The following is a 21,799-nucleotide window of genomic DNA, read 5'->3' on the forward strand; positions in this document are numbered from 1 at the left end:
GGGGAAAGTAAATTATTTTCTTGGAATATTTGAGCTTATTGCGCTATATACAATTCCTTAAAATTTAAATAAAATTGAAATCTTATTGCGCTTGTGGTGGACCATTTAACATTTCATAACGAAAACCAAAAATGCTATTCAGTGAGAACTATTAAAAAATATCGCAATGTCACCTATCGATAACTTAAAGTGGCATCCTTCTAGTGGTAGCGTTGCCAGATATTTAAGTAAAACCACGCGAAATTTGTCAATAACAAATAAACATGCCGCTGGAGCCCCAACGCTACAAATATTACAAAACACAACTGAGCGATATATTGCAGAGCGCAACAGCTCTCATTCGCACCTGCTACGACGCATTAAGCTGCCAAGCACCACAGCTCTCTGTACAAGCGAATCGCATTTGGGAGCTCAGTCAACGACTACGTTTAGTCTCTGGGTAAAGAAACTGCATGTACATACATGCACATGTATGCACGTTTCGCGTATCGCCTATTAATTGCCAGAACATTCCCACAGAATCAACGAAGCGGCTGCTGCTACACTGCTCTCAGCTTGCCATGACGCATATCGACCCATTTACCAGTTCATGTTAGTTTTGTATGGACAATACTCCAGAATGAAGCAAAAGTAATTGTTAATATTCGCAGAGATCAGCAGCAGAAAACTGTGGCTGAGGTTGCTGTCCTTGTGGCAGATTTTGACCGAGAACGCCAGGCTCTGACAGAAGAGCTGGGACAGGTGGAAGAGCTGAGACGGTGTACACTTGCCGAATGGAGCTCTTGGCTAGCACAAGCGCTTAGCGTGCTGCAAACCCAAACCAAGTTTTTGGAGCTGAATTCACGTTTCCTTCTGCCTACGCTAGTGCAGAGCTCAACAATCAAACAGTTCACACAAGATTTGGAGCTTGCAACGCATTACAAGGCTAAAATTGTCATGGGGTTAGCACAAGCCGTGCGCCGACCAGAGCTATTGCCTTTGAGTTTGGCAACCTGATTGGCTTCATCCAAATACACCAAATAAGTTATTAAAATAAAAATCGATTTATTTGTTTAAGGCTGTCATCTGCAATAAATGAGTTTTGTTGCCAATTCTGGCTGGATTACCTTTAGCATTTCCAGCAACTGCCGCTTGACCCAATCACGGGTCACGGATCACAAAAACACAAAACAAAAACAAAAAAAATCAATACAACTTTGAATTGTTGTTTTAAGCACTGCAATACTTGAAATTTATTAAAACATTTTTAATTTGGTGTTGTGTTATTCTTTCTGTATGTTTATGGTGTTTATATCATCCTCTTGCAAGAAATTGCCAAGTGCAAAACAACACCTGAAAGCGCAAAATTAAGATTTATTGAATTTTAAATAGATTTTAATCACCAGTCAATAACTCACATTCTAAACCAATCCCAAGCGAGTTACGCTCCTAGCGCAGACGTCTAGCTTCACGTTCAGATTCGAGAAGGGTCAGAATGTCTCCCTCACGCACAGGTCCCTTTACGTTGCGGATGATTTGACGGTTCTGTTCTCCAAGGAACTCCACTTTGACTTGTGTACACTGGCCTTGGGAGCCGGTACGGCCAAGAACCTTCATGACGCGAGCCCAAACAACTGGTTTGTCCATGTTTTTTGTGTATTTTCAGTGAGCTTTTTCGTAGAGAATTCACGTGCGAGTTGCGTTTCAATTGACAGACGCAAGCAAAAAGGAAGTTGGCTGATTATTGTTTCAACAACGTTAAGGTGGCTGCGCTAGGCACAGTGTTGCTTTGAGAAATAGTGTTGTGGACTGCTCTGGGCGAATTGTGAAATTCGGCCACTTACTGGGCTATAATTACAGCATTTTATTTTTTGATTAAAATAAGACAACTACATTAAAAAGTAAATTTTCTTTAATAATTTACAGATAATTGAATTGAATATTTGACAGCTTACACTCAATTACAGCACTGACAATAAGCCCAGTATTGCCAGACTACAACATAGAGATATATATTTATCTAAAATTTGAGCATAATAACTGAATATTATAAGTTATTTAAATGTGTGAATAAAAGTTTTATTTATAACGAGATTCGCTAAGCCTTCTGCTGATTCAAATTGATTGCTTGACTGCACTTTGTGACAGCCCCTGACAACTCTAAGCTGTCAACTGACGCGGCACCACGTAGACATTTGACAAGTGAAAGTCGGCAGAAATCGTGTTACGTCGGCTACACGCATTGTTGCTGGTTCCCCATTCGGTTAGTTTCGCTCATACGCGTTGGATGCCAGTTGCCCATCGGTACGTTTCCGTTGCTGTCTTTATTTTTCGTGTACTCGAAACCATAAGCGAAAGACATTAAATCCAACAAAATGAAGAACCTTATGTTCTTTCTGTTACTGGTACTGCCCACCATTATTTGCACCTTCAGCGCGCGTAAGTATTGCAGCCAACAAAATCACAGCAACTGTTGTTGCTTTTGTTGTATTTGCCGACAGCAGCAGCGGCTACGTGGCAGTGTCTGTGGCCAATGTCTGTGATTAGTTGACGGAGTTAAGGGGGCAGTCAAAGCCTTTGGGTGGCTACTTTGTCAAATGTGCATGTTGTCATTTTCATCCTGACCTCCACATTGCCTGCGCCTTTGCTGTTGCTGCTGAGAGCGAGAGAAAAGTGTTGAGTTGGCAAAGACACAACGCTTGCATACTTCGGTCTCATTCGTGTAATGTTTTTGGTGTTGCAGCAAACAAATTCGGTGCCTATGCGGCCGAGGCTGTCGAAGATGATCTAGTTGATGTGGATAGCGAAGAGGGTGCTGTGACGGGCGAGGATGCTGAAGCGGATGAGGAGTCTGACAGCGGGAGCAGCAGTACCTCACCCAACGCAGACACCTATCTACTGTTTACAAAGCCACTGCATACTGCTGGCCAACAGCTGGATCTGCCCGGAGGCAAGCCCGTCGAGTTCTTGATTGGCTTTACCAACAAAGGTCAGGAGGAATTCGTAATCGAGTCTGTGGAGGCCTCCTTCCGTTATCCCATGGACTTCAACTACTTCATTCAGAACTTCTCTGCCGTGGCGTACAACCGTGAGGTGAAGCCTGGCTTTGAATCAACTGTCTCGTATACGTTCCTGCCGTCTGATCAGTTTGCTGGCCGTCCCTTTGGCCTAAATATTGCCCTGGCGTACCGTGACGCCAACGGCATCCAGTATAACGAGGCTGTCTTCAATGAGACTGTGCTGATTTCTGAGGTGGACGAGGGCTTGGATGGCGAGACATTCTTCCTGTATGTACTGCTGGCGGGCATTGTTGTCCTGCTACTGGTCATTGGACAACAGTATCTGCTGGGTAGCTCTGGCAAGCGCAAGCGTGCCGCCGCTAAAAAGGTAATTGAGACCGGCACCGCCAACGACAGCAACATTGATTACGACTGGGTACCTCAGGAGACACTGCGTGCGCTGCGTAAGTAGTATACTGCAATAGATGGCATAGTTAGATTCTTACAATTGTTTGCATTCAACAGAAAAATCGCCGCCCAAATCAAAAACGCCAAAAACATCGCCCAAGCCAGGCAAACAGGCCAGTCCCAAAGCAAGCCAACAAAGCCCCAAGCAGCGCAAGGTGAAGCGCTCTGCGGGTGACGACTAAAGACTGCGTAGCCTGTCAAGCTGCACCAAACAGCCCACTCACACACAAACATCCATTCATACAAGAACATCCAACATTTGCTTGCAGTCTAATATTATGATTAATACCTTTTTTTTTTTTTTTTGGTCAATTGCGATTGACAATGTAGAGATTGTTAGTGTTTACACAGAGATGACAGCCAGGTTCCGTGCTGTTCAAAGTTTAAAATATTTGTAAACGTTAGCAAATTGGTTTTTTTTATTTTCGATTCGAACTGCCACTGCTGCAAGTACATACTCCAAAACGGGCCTAACTTTGTGCCACGCCGCATAATTGTCTTCGTTTGTTGAAGATCGCAGGGCGAGAGCAAAAGCATCCAATTATAAATAGACATTAAATAAGCATTTTTATTTTTTATTTCTTGCGTTTTTCGAAAGATGAATGTTTATTTTGTTTGCATACATGTATCTTTAGCTAGAGATCCGTTGTCTGCACATAGCACATAGCATATAAAGAGGAAAATTTCCCAAAAAGTAATAAAAGAAAAAATGTGAGAAGTTATTAATAAATATAATGTATTTTGGATTAGGCTAAAATTGTTGGTTGTTCAATTGGTAAATTCAATAAGATTGAGTAATCGCATTTCGAAAATAGAAAAATGGAAGCGTCTCCAACTGCATAAAGTATAAACACATATTCGGGATCAGGAAATTTCCATAATCTCGGCAATTTTAAAGCAAGGCTTTTTAAGCAAAGCTTGATAGATACGATCTTAAGTATTACAGCTTTTTTGGAATGCCTCCCAAAATGAAAAGAATATTTATAATTCGTTGCCAAATTTAACATCTAGCTGGGTAGCTGGGGTAAGCTGAGTACGAGCTGAGTTGATTACGGAAACAACAAAAGCAAGAGGCTTCAAATTTAAAATATATAGTCTCGTATATCAGACGCATCATTTTGTCGATATTTTGCTTTGGTTTTAATAATTTTGAAAAAAAAATTCTTTTTTGAGAAATAGGTTTTTCAGCATAGCTTAGATATTAAAAGATCAAGATGCAACAAAATTGCTGAAGAGCTTTCTGTGTGGTATATGGTCAAGAATAAATATCATGGAGTCATATGTTTTTGACTATGACTACCATAAAAATGTTCAAAATCGAAGCCATGTAATGCCAATAAGTGCCGCTAGGTCTTCTTCAGGTCTGAGAATAAGTGAGTTTCCCTGAAGAAGAGATCTAATTCGTGTTTTTGCACCACCCAAAACCAGGCCCACTTGAGCCCGGAGTGATCATCGAGCACAGTAGATCATTTACTGATTCGTTCCATAGAAGGGATGAGAGGAAATATCCATGTGCAGAAATTTCAAACGATTCCAGTGGTGCCTCAACAAGCGCGGTTTCACCATCAAATAGATTAAGATCTATCTATTTAGGGATTGACCCTCAAGCGTCAATGATTCTACTTAAAGTAACTTTGTTAAAAGCTTGGGTTTTGCTAGAATGATGGCCATGTCATGGAGGGCTTTTTCAGTTTACCTGACTTTCTGTATAGACAGTTTGAGGGTGGAATGATAACGGACTCAGAGGCATTCTTTATTTGCGGGCATTAGGACTTTTTCTGCCTCAAGAATGATGGCATATTTGTTTTCAAGTCGGGTCCCTGCAGCTGAATCGAGTGATTCTCAGCTCGAAAGTTGCCCCCAATCATCTGGCTTTCGTAAGTAGTCAAAGGTTGGAGAAGCTTTGAATAACACTTGCCTTAGCCTTGTAGTATCAACGGAACAATTGTTGTAGAACTGAGAATCGTTGTAGCTCAACAGTTTAACGTTTAGCAAACGCACCTCTAATTAAAACTTTATCATTAAACCTAACTAAATTAAAATAATAAATAAGTGTTGTATGCTAGGCTTTAATTCGGAAAAGCTGCCTAAAGGAAGCCGAAACTAAACCAGACCCAATTCATAATTTTCAAAAACAAACTGTTTGGTTAAAAACAATTGTTTGATATAGAATATAAGAAAATGCAATGTTTGGTTTTCGAATCATCGAAAATTTATGTTAGGTTTGTTTTTAACATTTACATTCCCATCTATTTGTCTAAGCCTTGCTTCGAACGTTACGTGTGGAGCAGTTTTTACAGATGTGGAGCCACAATTGCTGTTAATTTACATACAGCATTGGCAAGTCGATACCTTAAGCAGAAACGACTCGTTGGACAACAGTTGGCAGCACTCAGTACTTGGTACTCTCGATAGTAGTGCACAGTACTCGATACTTTCGATAGCAAAACAATATAAATTACGAACGATTGACGATGACGAACGTTTAATGAGCAATATTTAAACAAATTAAATAAATCATTAACGAAACAAAGTGTGCAACCCGGGCGCGCGCTTGCACCCATAACAATTTACGTGCATTTACGCCAGCGGGCGACTTACAGTCGCGGCTCCGCCTCCCCAGACCGTCACGTAGACGTTCTGCAGTCGCCGAGTCGGAGGCCATCTCACATTTGACAGAGGCGTAAAGATGACCGCCTCGGACAAGTATACGTATCAGCGGACTGTGCTTTGCTTAGCGCGCGTACTGGCAGGAATCCAGCCCACGCCATGGGACAAGGTCGGTGTGCGGGGGGTGTGTTTTGGTTGAGTGGTGTGTGTTGATGGTGTCTGCTTAGGGGATGAAGTTGGGGGGGGGGGGGCAGTGGACGCAAATTGAAAATCGAATTTTCGCGCAACTAACGTTGACCTTGGACGCAACAGACATGCGTGTAGTGACGTCGTTGCCTCAACGGGAGGGCGGTTGGGGAGAGATATATATATATGCTTTTGTTGTTTTTGTTGTTGTTGCTGCTGCTTATCGCAGCGTATCCGCTAGTCACCTTTAATATCCTGTATATATTATGCGCATTGCCGCCACAGGTGCAAACACTCTTCCGCTACTGCCCGCAGGAGAATGCCTCAGGCGTATTTTGTTTGGACTCAAGAGCACAGGATGCTGTCATTGCATTGGGCATCTACTTCCTGGAAGGCGGCTGCCAGCATGAGTCACAGATTGTGCCCTATCTGCTGCGGTTGGCCAAGAGCCTGCCCAAGGCAAGAATACATGATGAACGCAATAGCAAAGTAGAGCGTAAGTCTAGACGATGCCTTTCAGAAAATAAACTGCATCAACTGGTGTCCTCATTGATTATTCCCAGGTGTGCGCATACCCGCGGCAGAGAAGTTCAGCTTCTGCCTTAACACACTGCTATCAGACATAGCAGCCAAATGTCCGGATTCGCGTGAGGAGATCATACTTAATCAGGTCGAAACGCTGGGCACGCTCGCCAACATTGTCAAGCCCAGCAAAGACAGCAACTCGACACCACCGCCCCTTGTGCTGTGCAATGCAACGGTACCGCTTCTGTTTGGTCTGGCGCGATCCATGGGTCGCTATGCCAGTAACAATCCGCCGCTGCTGTGTCGCATATTTCCGCCCGAACGGCTGCCCATACAGCGTTCTAGTGCCGGCGGCAATGGCACCTGTGGCGGCTCCTTTAGCAGCAGCGAACGACTCGCGACCACACAGTTTCGGCCGATCATACCGCGTTCCATGTCAGGCAGTTTGGCCCACAGCCAGGTGCCATCTGATGAGAGTCGTATACGTCCGATAGGCGGTAAGCAAAAGCCATCGTTGCAAAGCTACTTCTCGGTGCCGTACGATCCGCGTACGCATTTTTTCACACGATACGGCTCCAGCTTCAATCAGTTTCCCCATATGCGCGTCAATTTATGCGAATCGCCTAGCAAAAGCGGTCCAAAGCCGTTGTACCGTGTGCCACCATTTCCCATACAGCATTTGCAGACCATCTTTGCGGTGTCCAAGAAGCTACTGACCAAGGACACGCTGGAGTATTTGGATGAGCTGGGCAGCGACATATTCTCGCTGCATCTGAACAATGGCAATTGCTACAAGAGCTTCTCGGAGATGCTCAATCTGGTGCTAGTCACATTGTTGCGCGAGCTGCTGCAGCACCAAGTCGATCTTCCCACACCCTTCACCAAGGATGTACAGGAGTTTGTCAAGCGTCTATTTCTCAACGGCCAAACGGAACTGCAAAACAAACAACAGGACCAGGAACGCGAAAGGCGCGAAGAAAACGGCATTGCAGTCGTCAACAAGTACAAGATCAATGTGATGGCCAATGCCGCCTGCGTGGACCTTCTGGTTTGGGCCATACGCGATGAGACGGGTACGTAAACAAACCTTGCGCGAATCTTTCAGTATCTCTTTTTTAATTATGACTTTAACGGACATTTTATTTTATTTTTTTGTATATATATTTCGACAGGTGATAAAAGCGTGTTTGTTGTCCGTTTCTCTGATTCTATTTGATATTGTTTCAAATATTTGAACCCATACTTTTGTGCCACAAAGCGCAAGAGAACTTTAACAACAAACAAAAAACCCTTTTAAACAAATGCTTGATTCTGGTGCTCTGATGTTTATAAGATTTTGTTTATACGTTAGATGCAATATAAAGCTTATATTTGATTGAATTAAGAATATGGTGAAAAACATACAAATCAGTTCATACAAAGTATCTGATAGCTTTATATGACAAACTGCTCGAATCTGAACGATTCCGAAGCCGGATCTATGCTAAGCTTTTGGTTAAAACTGAGTGACAGTTTACCTTTACTAACATGATAAATAAACATGAATGCAACTGTTTGAAACATTTGCCAAGTTTTTAAAGCTGCAACGCTTTCGCCTATATTGAATTTTATCCTTGTCTGCAGCCTTAGAGGACTAAAGCGTTTTGACGGACGTGTAACGTATCTATTATAAACTTAGTTGGCCCGAAAAAAAGCTTGCTCTTGTCGAGAGTTCCGACTTAGAGTTACCGTGTTCGCAGCGGCGAGCTGCTGTAACAAACATTTGGATTCCTTCAGAATCACAATTTGGGAACTGCTACACAGCTTCTCTGACAGATAGATAGACATGGCTAGATCGAGTTGGATGTTGCTCCTGTTTATAAATATTTATACTTTATGGAGTCGCAGATGCTTCCTTCTGCCTGTTGCATACATTTGAATAAAGCTGTAACTTCTATGTACAAAATATGAACTGATTTGCAAGTTGAAGTCTGTATTTATATCCTTTAATGGATATGAAACGGGTTTATTTGAATAAAACTTGAGAGGCTTAGATATATATTATACTCTTGATCAGTATCAAAAACCGATTCAATATTGTAGCTATGTTGGCCAATTTATAAGCAGCGAGTAGTACTCTCTCAGTTTTAAAGTTAAGTTTTTGTTGAATAAAATACTTTTCAGTTATCCAAGATATCTCAATGTAAAGATATCAATTTATGGGCCATATCTGATCAACATCGGAGCACTAAATTGACTAAATAGCTGGCATAGGAAAGATCGGTGACAAATTTAGTGTTTGTAATAAGGGTATTTTCTTTTAATCTTTATTTATTTATCATTCTTTCTGTTAACTAGTAAATTCCACAAAGGAAAAGCCGTCAAAGATCAAGGCAAGGTTGAGATCACATTGTCAGGGTATATGTGGCTTCGGTGCACCGAAGTTAGCTTTCATTTCTTAGTTATTTTTCTTTGAGTTGATATTTTTTTTTTGCCAAAACGGAATATTTTTACAGTTGACGTCGACTATAACGTGTCATCCTTGCAAAATGGCTTGCATTTTTTATTAATGAAAGGTCAGGAGCAGTTCCTGTCCCCTCAGTTCCAATCGATTTGTTTATTTGATTAATTTTAATGTTTTGTTTTCTGACTACCGATTACTTTTCCGTATTCGTATTCGTTTTCATTTTCGTTTTCGTTTCGTAGTTCGTGTTCGTTGCTATCACGGCATGTTCACGAGTATCATATACGAATGGGATCGGAAGAGGATCCCAAACGTCATTTGACCATTGCGCCGCATGCTGCTCTACTTTCCCAATGTTGAGGTTGTCGTTTCCGGTTTCCTCTCCCTTGTTCCAATTAATTTGAATATCGTATGCTAATCATAATCATATCATCATTTTCAAACACCTAACAGAGGCGGACAAACTGTGCGGACGCTTGTCGCAGAAGTTAAATCTTGTTCTCAGCCATAAGATCGTGATGGATCATATGCCGCTGCTGATGGTCTGTCTGGAAGGACTGGGCAAACTTGCCCAGAAGTTTCCCAACATTGCGGGCACATCGATATCGTATTTGCGCGATTTCTTGGTCGATCCTAGTCCCATACTGGGCAAGCTGCATGCACATGCAATGCAAACGCTAGCCCTGCAGAAAAAGGAGAAGGAGCTGACGCATTTCAAGATTGTGGTGCAGCATTCGGATTCACGTGCGGTCGTCGACATCTTTGATGAAAACCAGAAGCAGCCCGGCACCGGACGCAGCGGCTATGTGGCATTTGAGGCACTGCGCGATGCCGCCATAGAGAATCTATCGATTGCACTGCGCGCTGCCCACACGCTCGACCAGTTTTGTGTTCCCGCCCTCGTGGCAAATGTGTCAAACCGTCTCTTCACCGCCGAAAAGCACGAGAGGTGAGTCCACAATCAATTATATAGTGAATCACAGCTTATCGGACTGTCATTTGCTCTGTAGCGAATCAACGCTGGTAAGCTTGAACATTATCGTGATGCTGGGCCATGTTGCCGTGGCGTTAAAGGACACCTCAAAGACCACACAGAATATACTACAGTTCTTTATACAGCGCTTCTGCAAGGTTCCATCGGAGCAGAACGCGTTAATTGTTGATCAGCTCGGCTGCATGATTATCTCGCAGTGCGAGACGCACATTTTCGATGAGATTATGAAAATGTTCTCACGTGTTACCGTACAGTCGGCATCGCTGGCATATACTTCAGATCCGGAGCATCGGAAACAGTTCCATCATGTCTCCGATGCGGTGGTCAATGCGCTTGGCAACATTGCGGCCAATATACAGGGCGATTCTGAGATGCTTGAGCTGCTGGGCAAATTGTTGGAGCTGTTTGTGCAAATTGGACTCGATGGAGAGCGTTCGTATGACAACACGCCGGGCGCCCAAAAGGCTAGTTCACGTGCCGGCAATCTGGGCATGCTAATACCCGTTATTGCTGTACTCATGCGCCGCCTGCCACCTATTAAAAATCCGCGTCAGCGCCTACACAAGCTCTTTAAGGACTTTTGGGCCTATTGCGTTGTTATGGGCTTTACAAATGCTCGCCTCTGGCCCGCCGACTGGTACCAGGGAGTGCAGCAGATAGCAGCCAAGTCGCCGCTGCTCATCTCGCAAACGGCACACAAATCGGATATGCGCGAGCTCAACTATACATTGGCCATTAAGAGCGATTCGGTGAACGAGCTGCGCAGCCAGATACTTGTGCTGCTAGAGCACTCTTCCGACAACGTAGCTGCTTCCATTAACAAGCTTAGCTTTGCCCAATGCACCTACTTGCTCAGCGTTTATTGGCTGGAGATGCTGCGCGTCGAGAATGCCGATGAGCCCAGCCTGGAGCCCATTATGAGCTACCTCTGCGACACGGCACTTCAAAAGGACAAAACTGGCATTTGGCAGTGCGTCAAATGGTGAGTGTGCCGCTCATTGATATTCTATGAATTATTTAAATCCATATCTATACATACACCATAATATATATATAGAGTTTGCATTTCATTTTTAGCAACTCTTTTAGTTTGCCTTTGCATTGCATGGGAAGAGCTGGCGGTGCACTCAATGTCTTCCACAAAACAAGTTTGCGCCACCAAAAAAACTGTTTTATCATCTGTCACAATAATACCTATGTCTCTAAAGCTGTTAACTACTTTGAAAAGCATCAACCGAAAAGAGAGTCTTATGAAAAACTCGATCGTTTATAAAGTTAGTGAAGCTTACTCAATTTACTCAATATTCGTTTCTCTACAAGGGCATTAAATGTTTACCTCATCAGCACTCTCACTAAAATGCCTCTCCTAAACCGAACTTCAATACAATTTTTAAATATTAATTAGAATTTTTCAACAAATGCGTGTAATAGGCAGCAGGAGACATATCCGAGCCCGTAAAATATATATAGGTTCTTGGTCCGAACTAATTATATCAAACAAGCAAAAAAAAACAAATATGAAAATTGAAAGTTTATTTAAAAATTATTGTTTTATCAATAATTTGAAATGAAATGATACCTCAAGCGTTCAATACAGATCGCTTTATTTATAAAATTGTTATGATTATATTTTGCAGCGTGGCGGATCAGGTGTTCGAGAAGTTCCGCAATGTGCTGTATGCCCATGATGAGATCAGAGAGAAGGTCTTGGAATCACAGGCAACGCTGCTGTTGGTCTACTTCAATCATATACACAAGCAGATTCAATTGGTGGCGGATCAGTATCTGTCGCAGCTGGTGGATAGATTTCCGCATCTGCTGTGGAATCGCCGCGTGCTGTGGTGCATGCTGGACATACTGCAGCTATTGGCGTATTCCTTGTCGCTGGATCCCAACGAGGAGACTCCAACGCTTCGTGTCGTTTCGACGCCGTATACGCTGCAGCTGATGGACTCGCTGCCGGCGCGTGAGCTGCGTCTTAAGGATTTTGCCGATCGCTGTCAGGGCATTGTGAACGAGGCTATGAAGTGGGCGCCCCGCTCTACGCGGTCACACTTGCAGGAGTACCCGAACCAGATACCCACCCCAGTGCTAGCCCATCACAGCGGTCTCGCGCTGGCATTTGACTCCGTGGTAAACAGCAGCACCCTGCATCCGGGCAATACATTGAGCACGCTCAGCAAGCGGCCTAGTTGCGTCAACTCGGACACGCCGCGCTTCGTTTCCGTGCTGTGCCTGCGCAGCAAGTACGCTGGCGAAATAAGCGGCCTTCTCTCCGTTCTTAGTGACCAAGACAAAGCCGGGCTGGCCGATCGCCTGGTTAGCGATGTGTGGGGCGCATGTTCCGAGAAAAGCGATGCTAGGCATCGCGGCGCCTTGTGGCGAGCAACCGCCTACCTCATCATCTGTGCAGAGATCGATAGAAAACTGCTGCATGCGGTGGCTAGCTCGCAGCTGGAGCTGTTCACCGAGTCCGCCATGGAAACCGCTGTCGAGTGCTGGCAGTGGGTGCTGACGGCGCGTCAGGATCTGGAGCTGTGCTTCATACAGGAAATGGTTAGCGCCTGGCAGACAACATTTGAGAAGCGCATGGGTTTGTTTGCCTGGGAAATGGAGATCACGCATCCGCTGGCCGCATACGAGGGCTGCAAGCTGGTCAGTAAGCCCATGCTGATAGCGCCGCATCTGATTTGGCTGCAGCTGCTATCAGAAATGGTGGACACAGCCAAATATTGCAATCGTGACAAGGTCGAAATGTTCTGTTTGCTTCTCCATCGCTGCTTGCCCATACTAAAGAACAGTCGCCAGAATCGACAGGTGGCCACCGTTGGCTGTCGCTTCAAGCTGCTTCAGTGTGGCCTGTCGCTGCTTCAGGGCAATACCATACCAAAATCTCTGGCGCGCAACATACTGCGCGAGCGCATCTATTCAAATGCCCTCGACTATTTCTGCGGCCCGCCCACGTGCCCCAATCAGAGCCGGGAGCAGCTGTTAGAGGATATACTGATATTGCTGAAGTTCTGGCAGACAATGCGCAGCGAGAAGAAGCATCTGGTTACATCGGAGGTCGGCGACTATGATATCACTAGTGCCTCGATCAGCTCTACACAAATGCTGGCAGTGCGCAATAATCCGGAGACTGCGTCCCTTATCAGCGGGGGCGCTGACTATGCACGGTCCATGAGTGCCACTGGCAACACAGGCGGCTGGTACAACACCATACCACATTCCACTTCCACGTTGTCAAAGCGCTCGAATCGCTCAAAGCGCTTGCAGTACCAAAAGGACTCCTATGACAAGGATTACATGAAGAAGCGCAATCTGATACTCGAGCTTCTTGCCGTCGAGCTGGAGTTTCTCATTACCTGGTACAATCCCAACAGTCTGCCCGATCTGATAGTGCCAGGTAAATACTATATATGTAATCTTAAATGGAATCGGCAAGTTTAACATTTGATTGGGTTGACTCGTTTTTGTCCAGACCTTTAGCTTCTACTTGAAATAACTCGAGTCTTTACTGCTTAAATCAACAATTTCGAATCAAGTCATGAAGATATATAAGCTTAACTATAGATTCTCTAGATGTGGCTAAGTGCGAATACCTATTTACAATTCCAACGATTGCATGTGCTTATTTTCTCTTTCTCTCTTCACATCTCCCTAACTCTTTTTATATGATATCCGTAAACGTGTTCTTGTGCATAGTATATATGGTATCCCACACTTTTAGGTTTTTTATCTTTTCACTTTTATTTATTTTATTTCCAATTCCATGCAGGAAACTAATTTGGAAAAAAAAGTGTGATGCTATAAAATGTTGTACCTGGAAAGCGAACGTTTTTACAACATTCCAAATGTGTTTTGTTTGCTCTTTTTAATTAAAATGGAGGCGGCTTTCCTTGGACTGGAAAAACCCTGTTGGGATCTGTTTCCACCCATTTGTGCTTTCTGTGATAGTTGCATTTCCCATTACATTAAAATCTGGGCCTTGGGGCGACCACTAAAGAGATATTACTCTAACCTGCATTAGAAAGGTTGTGTTCATCTCGATCTTATGACAAGCAGCATTATTTTGTTGGAGAACAGATTCTGCGACCAATCTATCGCCAGAGGGAAATGCCTAATCAAATGCAAAGTTCTTAACTATTGATATTGTTTCATGAAATCGTCAATGGAAACTGAATCGTCCACTCCATTTAACTAGCCTCAAAACAACAAAAACAAAATGGGGTTTAACCATGCTAGATATGTCTTAATATTGGCATCCATTAAGCTCTTCAAACCCATTACTAATATTCCACTCGAAACTAAAATTTTTGGGTGTTTTGAGTGGAAGAACCTCAAGACTCATAGCCGCACGTTTTATACTGGATCGATACAAGCTTTTATGAAGAAGCGATGTTGATTAAAACTATTCATTTCTCTATGTTTCAATCCACGCAGGTGAGGAACAGATTACCGAGTGGCGCAATCGTCCATACAAGCCAAATGTTTGGCGTGATTATGCGCGTTTGGCTTGGTGTTATAACCCGGCGCTGGCCGTATTCCTGCCGCAGCGCATCAAGAATGCGGAGACCATTGACGAGGAGGTATCACGGCTGGTATGCTCCGATCCGATAGCTGTGTGTCATATACCCGAGGCGCTCAAGTATTTGTGCACCACCAAGAATTTACTGCAGGAGAGCCCCGATCTGGTCTATATACTGTCCTGGTCAGCGGTGACACCCATCCAGGCGTTGTCCTACTTTTCACGGCAATATCCATCGCATCCACTAACAGCACAGTATGCAGTCAAGACATTGAACTCGTATCCGGCAGAATCGGTGCTTCCTTATATACCTCAACTGGTGCAGGCGCTGCGCCACGATACGATGGGCTATGTGGTGGAGTTTATTAAGAACATATCGAAGCGTTCGCAGATAGTGGCCCATCAGCTGATCTGGAACATGCAAACGAATATGTACATGGACGAGGATCAGCAGCATCGCGATCCCAATTTGTATGAGGCATTGGATCTGCTGTCACAGAACATAATTGGGTCCTTCTCAGGCGCCGCAAAGCGTTTCTATGAGCGTGAATTTGATTTCTTTGGCAAAATAACGGCCGTTTCCGGCGAGATACGCTCCTTCCCCAAGGGCATTGAGCGCAAGAACGCGTGCCTGGCGGCACTTAGCCGCATCAAGGTGCAATCCGGATGCTATTTGCCATCCAATCCGGAGGCAATGGTGCTGGACATTGAATATAGCAGCGGTACGCCCATGCAGAGTGCTGCTAAGGCGCCGTATCTGGCTCGATTCCGTGTCTATCGCTGTGGCATTACCGAGCTGGAGACACGTGCCATGGAAGTGTCCAATAATCCGGTAAGACAGAGACTCTATTTCTCTCTCTCTCTCTTTATCTCACACTAATTTGCCTTGTCTCTGTCTTATGCATGCAAAGAATTCACAGGAGGATGCACACATGACGCTCGGCGTCGAATCATGGCAGGCGGCCATTTTCAAAGTGGGCGACGATGTGCGCCAGGATATGCTAGCCCTGCAGGTGATCACCATATTTAAGAATATCTTTCAGCAAGTGGGCCTGGATCTTTTTCTGTTCCCCTATCGCGTGGTAGCCACAGCACCGGGCGTAAGTAGTCGCGGCCAAGATAGGTAGAGGACATAACCACAGCCATATGTTCTATTTGCAGTGCGGCGTCATCGAGTGTGTGCCCAATGCGAAGTCCCGCGATCAGCTGGGCAGACAAACAGACTCCGGCCTATCCGAGTACTTCCAGCATCAATATGGAGATGAGAGCTCCAAGGAGTTTCAGGCGGCGCGCGCCAACTTTGTCAAGTCAATGGCTGCCTACTCACTAATTGGCTATCTGCTGCAGATCAAGGATCGGCACAATGGCAACATTATGATCGATAAGGACGGCCATATCATACATATAGGTACTCATGCACATGCATATTATATAATATTGTTGACCAACTATTCGCTTCTGCTACAGATTTTGGCTTCATGTTTGAGTCATCGCCGGGTGGCAATATTGGCTTTGAGCCGGATATGAAGCTCACCGACGAGATGGTCATGATTATGGGCGGCAAAATGGAGGCACCTGCCTTCAAATGGTTCTGTGAGCTGTGTGTGCAGGCATTTTTGGCAGTGCGACCATATCAGGATGCGATTGTGTCACTTGTCTCGCTAATGCTGGACACGGGTCTGCCTTGCTTTCGTGGCCAGACGATTAATCTGCTAAAGCAGCGATTCGTGGCCACCAAGAACAACAAGGAAGCGGCTGCCCATATGCTAGCCGTCATACGTAATTCGTATCAGAATTTCCGCACGCGTACCTACGACATGATCCAGTACTATCAGAATCAGATACCCTACTAGAGTATTATGTGGACTTTGGACTTGGGATTCGGTTTTGGGTTTTGGATTTCTTGTTAGCCAAATGCTGTATTAATTACATTATTCTTGTTTTTTTTTATATATTTATCTCTTTTTATGTTCTTGCGTTTCTGTTTTGTATTTAATAGCTGTTAAATTTTTCGAAGATTTTACGATGCATACTAAATCAATTATAGGGCAATATGTTGTACAATGTATTTGTTACCTACATATATACGCGTATACAAACATACTTATTACTTATATACGATACTAACGATAAAACTGGTCCTCGAGTTGTTGCGAGTTGTCCAGCATAATTCCATATACAGAACACACTTATTTATCTACTTGTAATCATAACCACTGTGTAAATGTAATATCCAAATTTTTTTCTCCGAGCTTCGGTGAAAAAAAAAAACGACAGTTGCGTTTAACAATTTGTGTGTGATTTAAATTGGGCGCAAACATAGGCGCTGCTCTGCTGCTTAACAGAATGACTCCACGTTAAGCAGAAGTGTTATCGAGTTCTGTTAACGCAAAAGTGCTTCAAGCGCAGTGTTGGGAAACGTCAGTAAAAACGAAGAAGCAGACGAGCTGCCAGCCAGAAAAAAAAAACAGCAAAGAAGCTGATAGTACGCCTACAATATCGAATAATTATCGTGCAATGTTCTTTTCATTATCATTCGTCTGCTTTGGCACTTCATTCGTCGTTTAGTTGCTTCTCATACACGAACGAACGTGAACGTGGAACGCGCGGCGCATATTATTTTTCGTTTAGTGAAAGTGTAAGTAGTGTTGGCTCGCTGTGGTTGTTGTTGCAGCATCAGCAGCCCAAGCAGTAGCGACGTTTTGTGCACAATACACACACGGCCGCCATATTAAAATGGCAAAAAAAGGTAGTCGATAAAAAGCATATGCATAATACACAATACTCTTAAGTTCTTGTCCGAAAGTGTCAAATGTTGTACAACTGCAACATAACATGAAACTACCAACCAACGTGTGTGTGAGAACAGCGAAAGTAATTAGAACGAAAACGAAGCAAACGTAAATGAAAAGTACGAAAATGAAGCAATGGCAATAGCAGCGAGAAGTTTTGCGCGTGAAGAAGCAGCAGCGCATAGGTAGAGCGAATAAAAAAATATAAACTCAATTGAAGTGAAAAACCGAACAAAAAGTGCCATTTATTTCAAAAACTACAAAAAATAGAACAGAATTCGCTGTTAAAAGTGCCGCAAACATACATATAAAAAGATCTTGTACAATTTCTGTTGTACAAACCGATTCTTTTTTTTTTCACAATGACAACGAACAAAAAGTATATACGGAAGCAAGGTGTATAGCGAAAGACGAAACGAAACGAAACGAAAAAAGGCAACGGCAGCGGGTCGCGCTCTCTGAGTATGTGTGCGAGTGTGTGTATGGATGCATGTATGTGTTAGAGCGTGTGTGTCGCTACGTGTAGCCGTGTGCGTGAGGCGGCGGCGGCAGCGGCAGCAACAGCAGTAGCTGAAAGAAAGCAGTGAAGAAATATGTATGTGAAAAAGAAAAGAAAGAAATGATAGCAGCGCAAAAACGAAAGAAAAGTTATACATCTTATATGTATGTACAGGCATATGCACATACAAATGTCTGCATGTATGCATATTGTACATAAATAATAAGCAATTCTAGCAACAAATTTTTTTTCTGTTTTAGTTTTTTTTTTTTTTTTTTTTTTGTGTGGCCAGTGAACACCGAGCTGAATAAAACATTAAACACACACACTTCTGCTAATGCAAAAGAAAAAATTGCGTTACACAAGCACCCCCTTTACCGCTGCGCCGCCTCATCCTTGTTTGGCTCTATATTTGAGAACGAACAAGTGCCTTAATCAGTGTGCGTGCGTGCGTGCGTGCGTGAGTGTGAGAGAGTGTCCGTGAGCGTGCGGGAGTATGCGATTGTGCTATTTATTACATAGAATACATACATACATTTTTATTATTGAGTTTTTTTTTTTATAGTGCTCTTTTACATACATAGATGAATTGAGTTATGAAGTCAAAATTGTATATAATTATGTGTTTACGCGCTGCTCCATCCGAGTACATCAATGTTGCCCACTGCACAGTGGTGCCAGATCAACGCTGGCAAGTGTTCTTGTTGTTGTTGCACTAGAATGAATTGTGAAACAAATGAAAATGAGCCAGAGAACACACACACGCACACAGACTCACTTTGCAATTGCACTTGATTATTGACATGCAGTGCAACGAAATGAAATGGAGTAGAATGAAGAAAGGGAATAACATGAATCAACTGCGTTGTGGTATTTGTCTTGTTTATTACCAAAGTTAACACCTTAACTTAATATGCCCTCGTTTATGAAAAGAACAGCAGATTGAAATGTTTAAATATGAAAAGTCAATAAAATATTGTCTCAACATTTTCATTTTTGTTCTCTTGTTAATTGAATTTAATTAAAAAATACACATGCACAGAGACGCATGCACAGTAACATATGCATATGCATATGTATATGTATATGTATGTAGCTTTTGGCCAATCCGAATTTTGGTTGTGGTTCAAGGTTATTTTGAATGCTCTAGTGCCAGGGAATGCATTTGCGACCACTGTTCAACGTTTTGCAGACACTTTGGTCTGGTTATCGGCTGAACGAAAGGTCAAAGGAATTTTAGTTAAATAAATCGAAACTTGCGCAAATTTGTCACTGTCGCTCAGTCATTGTTGCAAAGTGCAATAGCTAGCGACATGCACGGACAGGCACACGTACACGTACACATGCAAATGTGCACGCTCTCAAGCATGGCCAGTGTTGTCAAATTGCTATGCACGTGTCTATGAGCAAGAAGAGCTAAATCAAGTGCGAGTGCGAGAATGAGTAGTCCTCTGCTTGACAACGGCGTCGCTCTGAAATGTATAAAACCATTTGCAAGCTTTTCCCTGTCACAGCTGTTTCCATGCACGTTCGCTCTGATTGCTTGTGTGCGTGTGTGTGAGTGAGTGAGTGTAGGCTGGCAACACTTTTACGCCTGCGTTGTCCTTCGCCTGCGCGTGACATTCCGATACTTTGTACACATTTGCACGCAGCAAACTTTTATCGATTATTCAACAGAGCAGCCCGATTCGGACCGTGTGAGCGTGTGTGTGTGTGTGTGTGTGTGTGTGTGTGAGAGAGAGTGAGGCTTTCGCTTTGTTTGCGTTTGCTTTTGCACAGTTTCCTTGCAAATCGATTGGGCGCACCATCAGTGTTGAAAAGCAGCACTAGTTGCGCCCATTGCAGCACTGCTAACTAGGCACCCAACTATGTGGGCGGAGGCAGCCAGGCTCATCCAACAGCAGCAGCAGCAGCAGCAGCCAAAGGCGAATGTGAAATTCGAGCGTTCAGTCGACGCTGACGATGACGCTGGCGTCCTGTGCTCCGCGTGCTATTCGTGTTAATAATTTTTCACGTCAGTGAGCAGCAGAAAACCTGCAAGTTGATTTTTCTAATTCAATGTTAAATGTGCTCGTGAAATTTAGCACTTTTTTTTTGTTTTCTATAGTTGGTTTGGCTGGTTACTTCGTTGGTCGGTCAGTTACTCAGTCGGTAAGTCAGCTGCTGCTGCTGCTGCGACTGTGACGAGTGCTTACATAATTGGTGCATTCCCAATCTGCATGTAGCTGTTAGTGTGTTTGTGTGTGCTTGTGTGCGAGGACTAACAGTTCGGGACGGAACGGTTACAGGCCGCTGTGAAAAACACACATACAAGCGCACAACGGCTGCTCGGCTAACATTGCTTTCAGTTCTGTTATTTTTATTTATTTATTTGCCGTCAAACGAAAAGTGTAAAGCTATAATTTGACGAAATTTATGCAAAAAGTAAAAGATGAAAAAAAGTGCAAAAACTACTCGTTTTCTATAGGGGATAGTGTAGGAAAATGCCATATTTTCAATTAACAGAAATTAAATTATCGAAAATGTAGTCTGCTCAATAACAAAATAAACAATTTGTTTTATCAAATAATGCTTTTTTTTGCTTGAATCCTTTTAATAAAATAAATCAGAACAATATTTACATTAATGAAGAGCCTTTGGTTAAGTTGACATCGTCGGAGAAGGAAAGCCTACTTTTTGGGAAAATTCGTCTGGCAGGTAATGACTTCTGTTGCTAGTTTTTAAGTGAATGCATAAATATGTTAACCCTGCGTTGGCCTAGTTTTGTACAATTTTGAATGAAGTTTTACAGAACCCTTCAAGTTGCCGGCCTTGATGGGTTAATGGTATATTGCAGTTAGACTTATGTGTGAGGCATTTGCAAAAAGTGCATATGTATGTGTAGGGAATTCTATGCTGGGTCGATGATTTAAATCTTCGTGCTTCTTTAAGGAGCTGAGTGAAGGGTTTTATTTGTAATCCTTTTTTTTTTAGGCGATTATTTAAAGGTATTGTTAGTTTTTAGATTTTCTTATTCAGCTAATTCTGAAAATAACAATTGTCTTTTGTTAAATATATTATCAACTGATCTGTGCAAATGCATACGTTCATCCACTTGTCTCACACATTTTAATAAGCTTAACATTTGATTAAACTGTAAGCGCCAAACAGTTACACTTCCTCCACTGTTAACATATTTAAACGAGTTACTGTTAAACAGATTCTGCTACCAATACATGTTCGATCGAGCACAATTCGCTCTCTTTGTGCGCGACGCTGTTTGGTAACCGCGCCGATCAGCTGTTTGGCAAGCACACAGAAAATTAAGTCGCCATTTAAAATATGCCTTATCGGAAAGAATTTTGCCTGATATCTGCTGATAGAGACGACAAAGCATGTTGTGTTGCCCCCACCCTCCCGAAAAACAAAAACCAATCGCCAAGATTTAAATTTAAAACTTCGTCATACAAAAGGAACAGACACTAGACTATTTACCTGTCTGTTGTTTGTTGTATCTACTTTTTCATAGCAATGTAGTTCGTTTTTCGCTGGGCTAAATTGATCAAGTAGAGAAACATTTTCACCGAAAATAAACGCTTTGGCCCCTTGTAAAGCTGAATGATTCATGTTATTAATCGATATCTCTTATATTTTTATGTACTGCACAGTTCAGCGAATTTTGAAAGAAGAGTTAATAAATAAGAGGGCATAGCCTGACATACTTTCCAACACTGTCAAAAGAGATTGCTTCTGCTTATCTGTAGCCTATTGAATGTCCAGTATTGGAAAATTATGAA

General features: G+C 43.1%; 5 protein-coding genes across 8 annotated transcripts in view; 4 read left to right on the forward strand and 1 right to left on the reverse strand.

Moving 5' to 3' along the window:
- The first annotated feature begins 234 nt into the window (after nt 1-234).
- LOC115765439 lies at nt 235-1,071 on the forward strand. The gene is made up of 3 exons (XM_030709004.1): nt 235-439; nt 520-591; nt 651-1,071. Exons 1-3 carry the CDS (start codon nt 264-266, stop codon nt 994-996), a joined length of 594 nt encoding a protein of 197 aa, XP_030564864.1. The 5' UTR covers nt 235-263; the 3' UTR covers nt 997-1,071.
- A 201-nt stretch (nt 1,072-1,272) lies between these two features.
- On the reverse strand, nt 1,273-1,704 carry LOC115765440 (40S ribosomal protein S28). The gene is made up of 2 exons (XM_030709005.1): nt 1,398-1,704; nt 1,273-1,332 (listed from the first exon to the last, which is right to left on the reverse strand). Exon 1 carries the CDS (start codon nt 1,624-1,626, stop codon nt 1,429-1,431), a length of 198 nt encoding a protein of 65 aa, XP_030564865.1. The 5' UTR covers nt 1,627-1,704; the 3' UTR covers nt 1,273-1,332; nt 1,398-1,428.
- A 530-nt stretch (nt 1,705-2,234) lies between these two features.
- LOC115765436 (translocon-associated protein subunit alpha) lies at nt 2,235-4,176 on the forward strand. The gene is made up of 3 exons (XM_030709002.1): nt 2,235-2,418; nt 2,723-3,442; nt 3,504-4,176. The coding sequence occupies exons 1-3, from the start codon at nt 2,355-2,357 to the stop codon at nt 3,626-3,628; spliced, it is 909 nt and encodes a 302-aa protein (XP_030564862.1). The 5' UTR covers nt 2,235-2,354; the 3' UTR covers nt 3,629-4,176.
- A 1,729-nt stretch (nt 4,177-5,905) lies between these two features.
- LOC115765253 (phosphatidylinositol 4-kinase alpha) lies at nt 5,906-17,019 on the forward strand. 2 transcript variants are annotated; one of them, XM_030708729.1, is made up of 11 exons: nt 5,906-6,225; nt 6,528-6,738; nt 6,806-7,840; nt 9,263-9,322; nt 9,664-10,159; nt 10,221-11,186; nt 11,842-13,610; nt 14,648-15,564; nt 15,644-15,832; nt 15,894-16,140; nt 16,200-17,019. In XM_030708729.1, the coding sequence occupies exons 1-11, from the start codon at nt 6,136-6,138 to the stop codon at nt 16,583-16,585; spliced, it is 6,366 nt and encodes a 2,121-aa protein (XP_030564589.1). In that variant the 5' UTR covers nt 5,906-6,135; the 3' UTR covers nt 16,586-17,019. The 2 variants fall into 2 exon arrangements, with proteins under 2 accessions (XP_030564589.1, XP_030564590.1); XM_030708730.1 differs by lacking the exon at nt 9,263-9,322.
- Nucleotides 17,020-17,281: 262 nt separating this feature from the next.
- The window catches only part of LOC115765441 (protein kinase shaggy), a 57,630-nt gene continuing 53,112 nt past the window's right edge, over nt 17,282-21,799 (forward strand). The window contains exon 1 of one of the 3 annotated variants that reach the window (XM_030709009.1): nt 17,282-17,370. The gene's annotated coding sequence lies outside the window, so the exon portion shown is untranslated. Of the gene's footprint in view, nt 17,482-21,799 lie in introns of all 3 variants that reach the window. The other 2 variants (XM_030709007.1, XM_030709008.1) reach the window with 2 other exon arrangements.

This window comes from Drosophila novamexicana, unplaced genomic scaffold (genome assembly GCF_003285875.2).
Source record: "Drosophila novamexicana strain 15010-1031.04,08,12 unplaced genomic scaffold, DnovRS2.1 tig00000960-arrow-arrow-pilon, whole genome shotgun sequence".
In the NCBI taxonomy this organism is placed as follows: Eukaryota; Metazoa; Arthropoda; class Insecta; order Diptera; family Drosophilidae; genus Drosophila; species Drosophila novamexicana.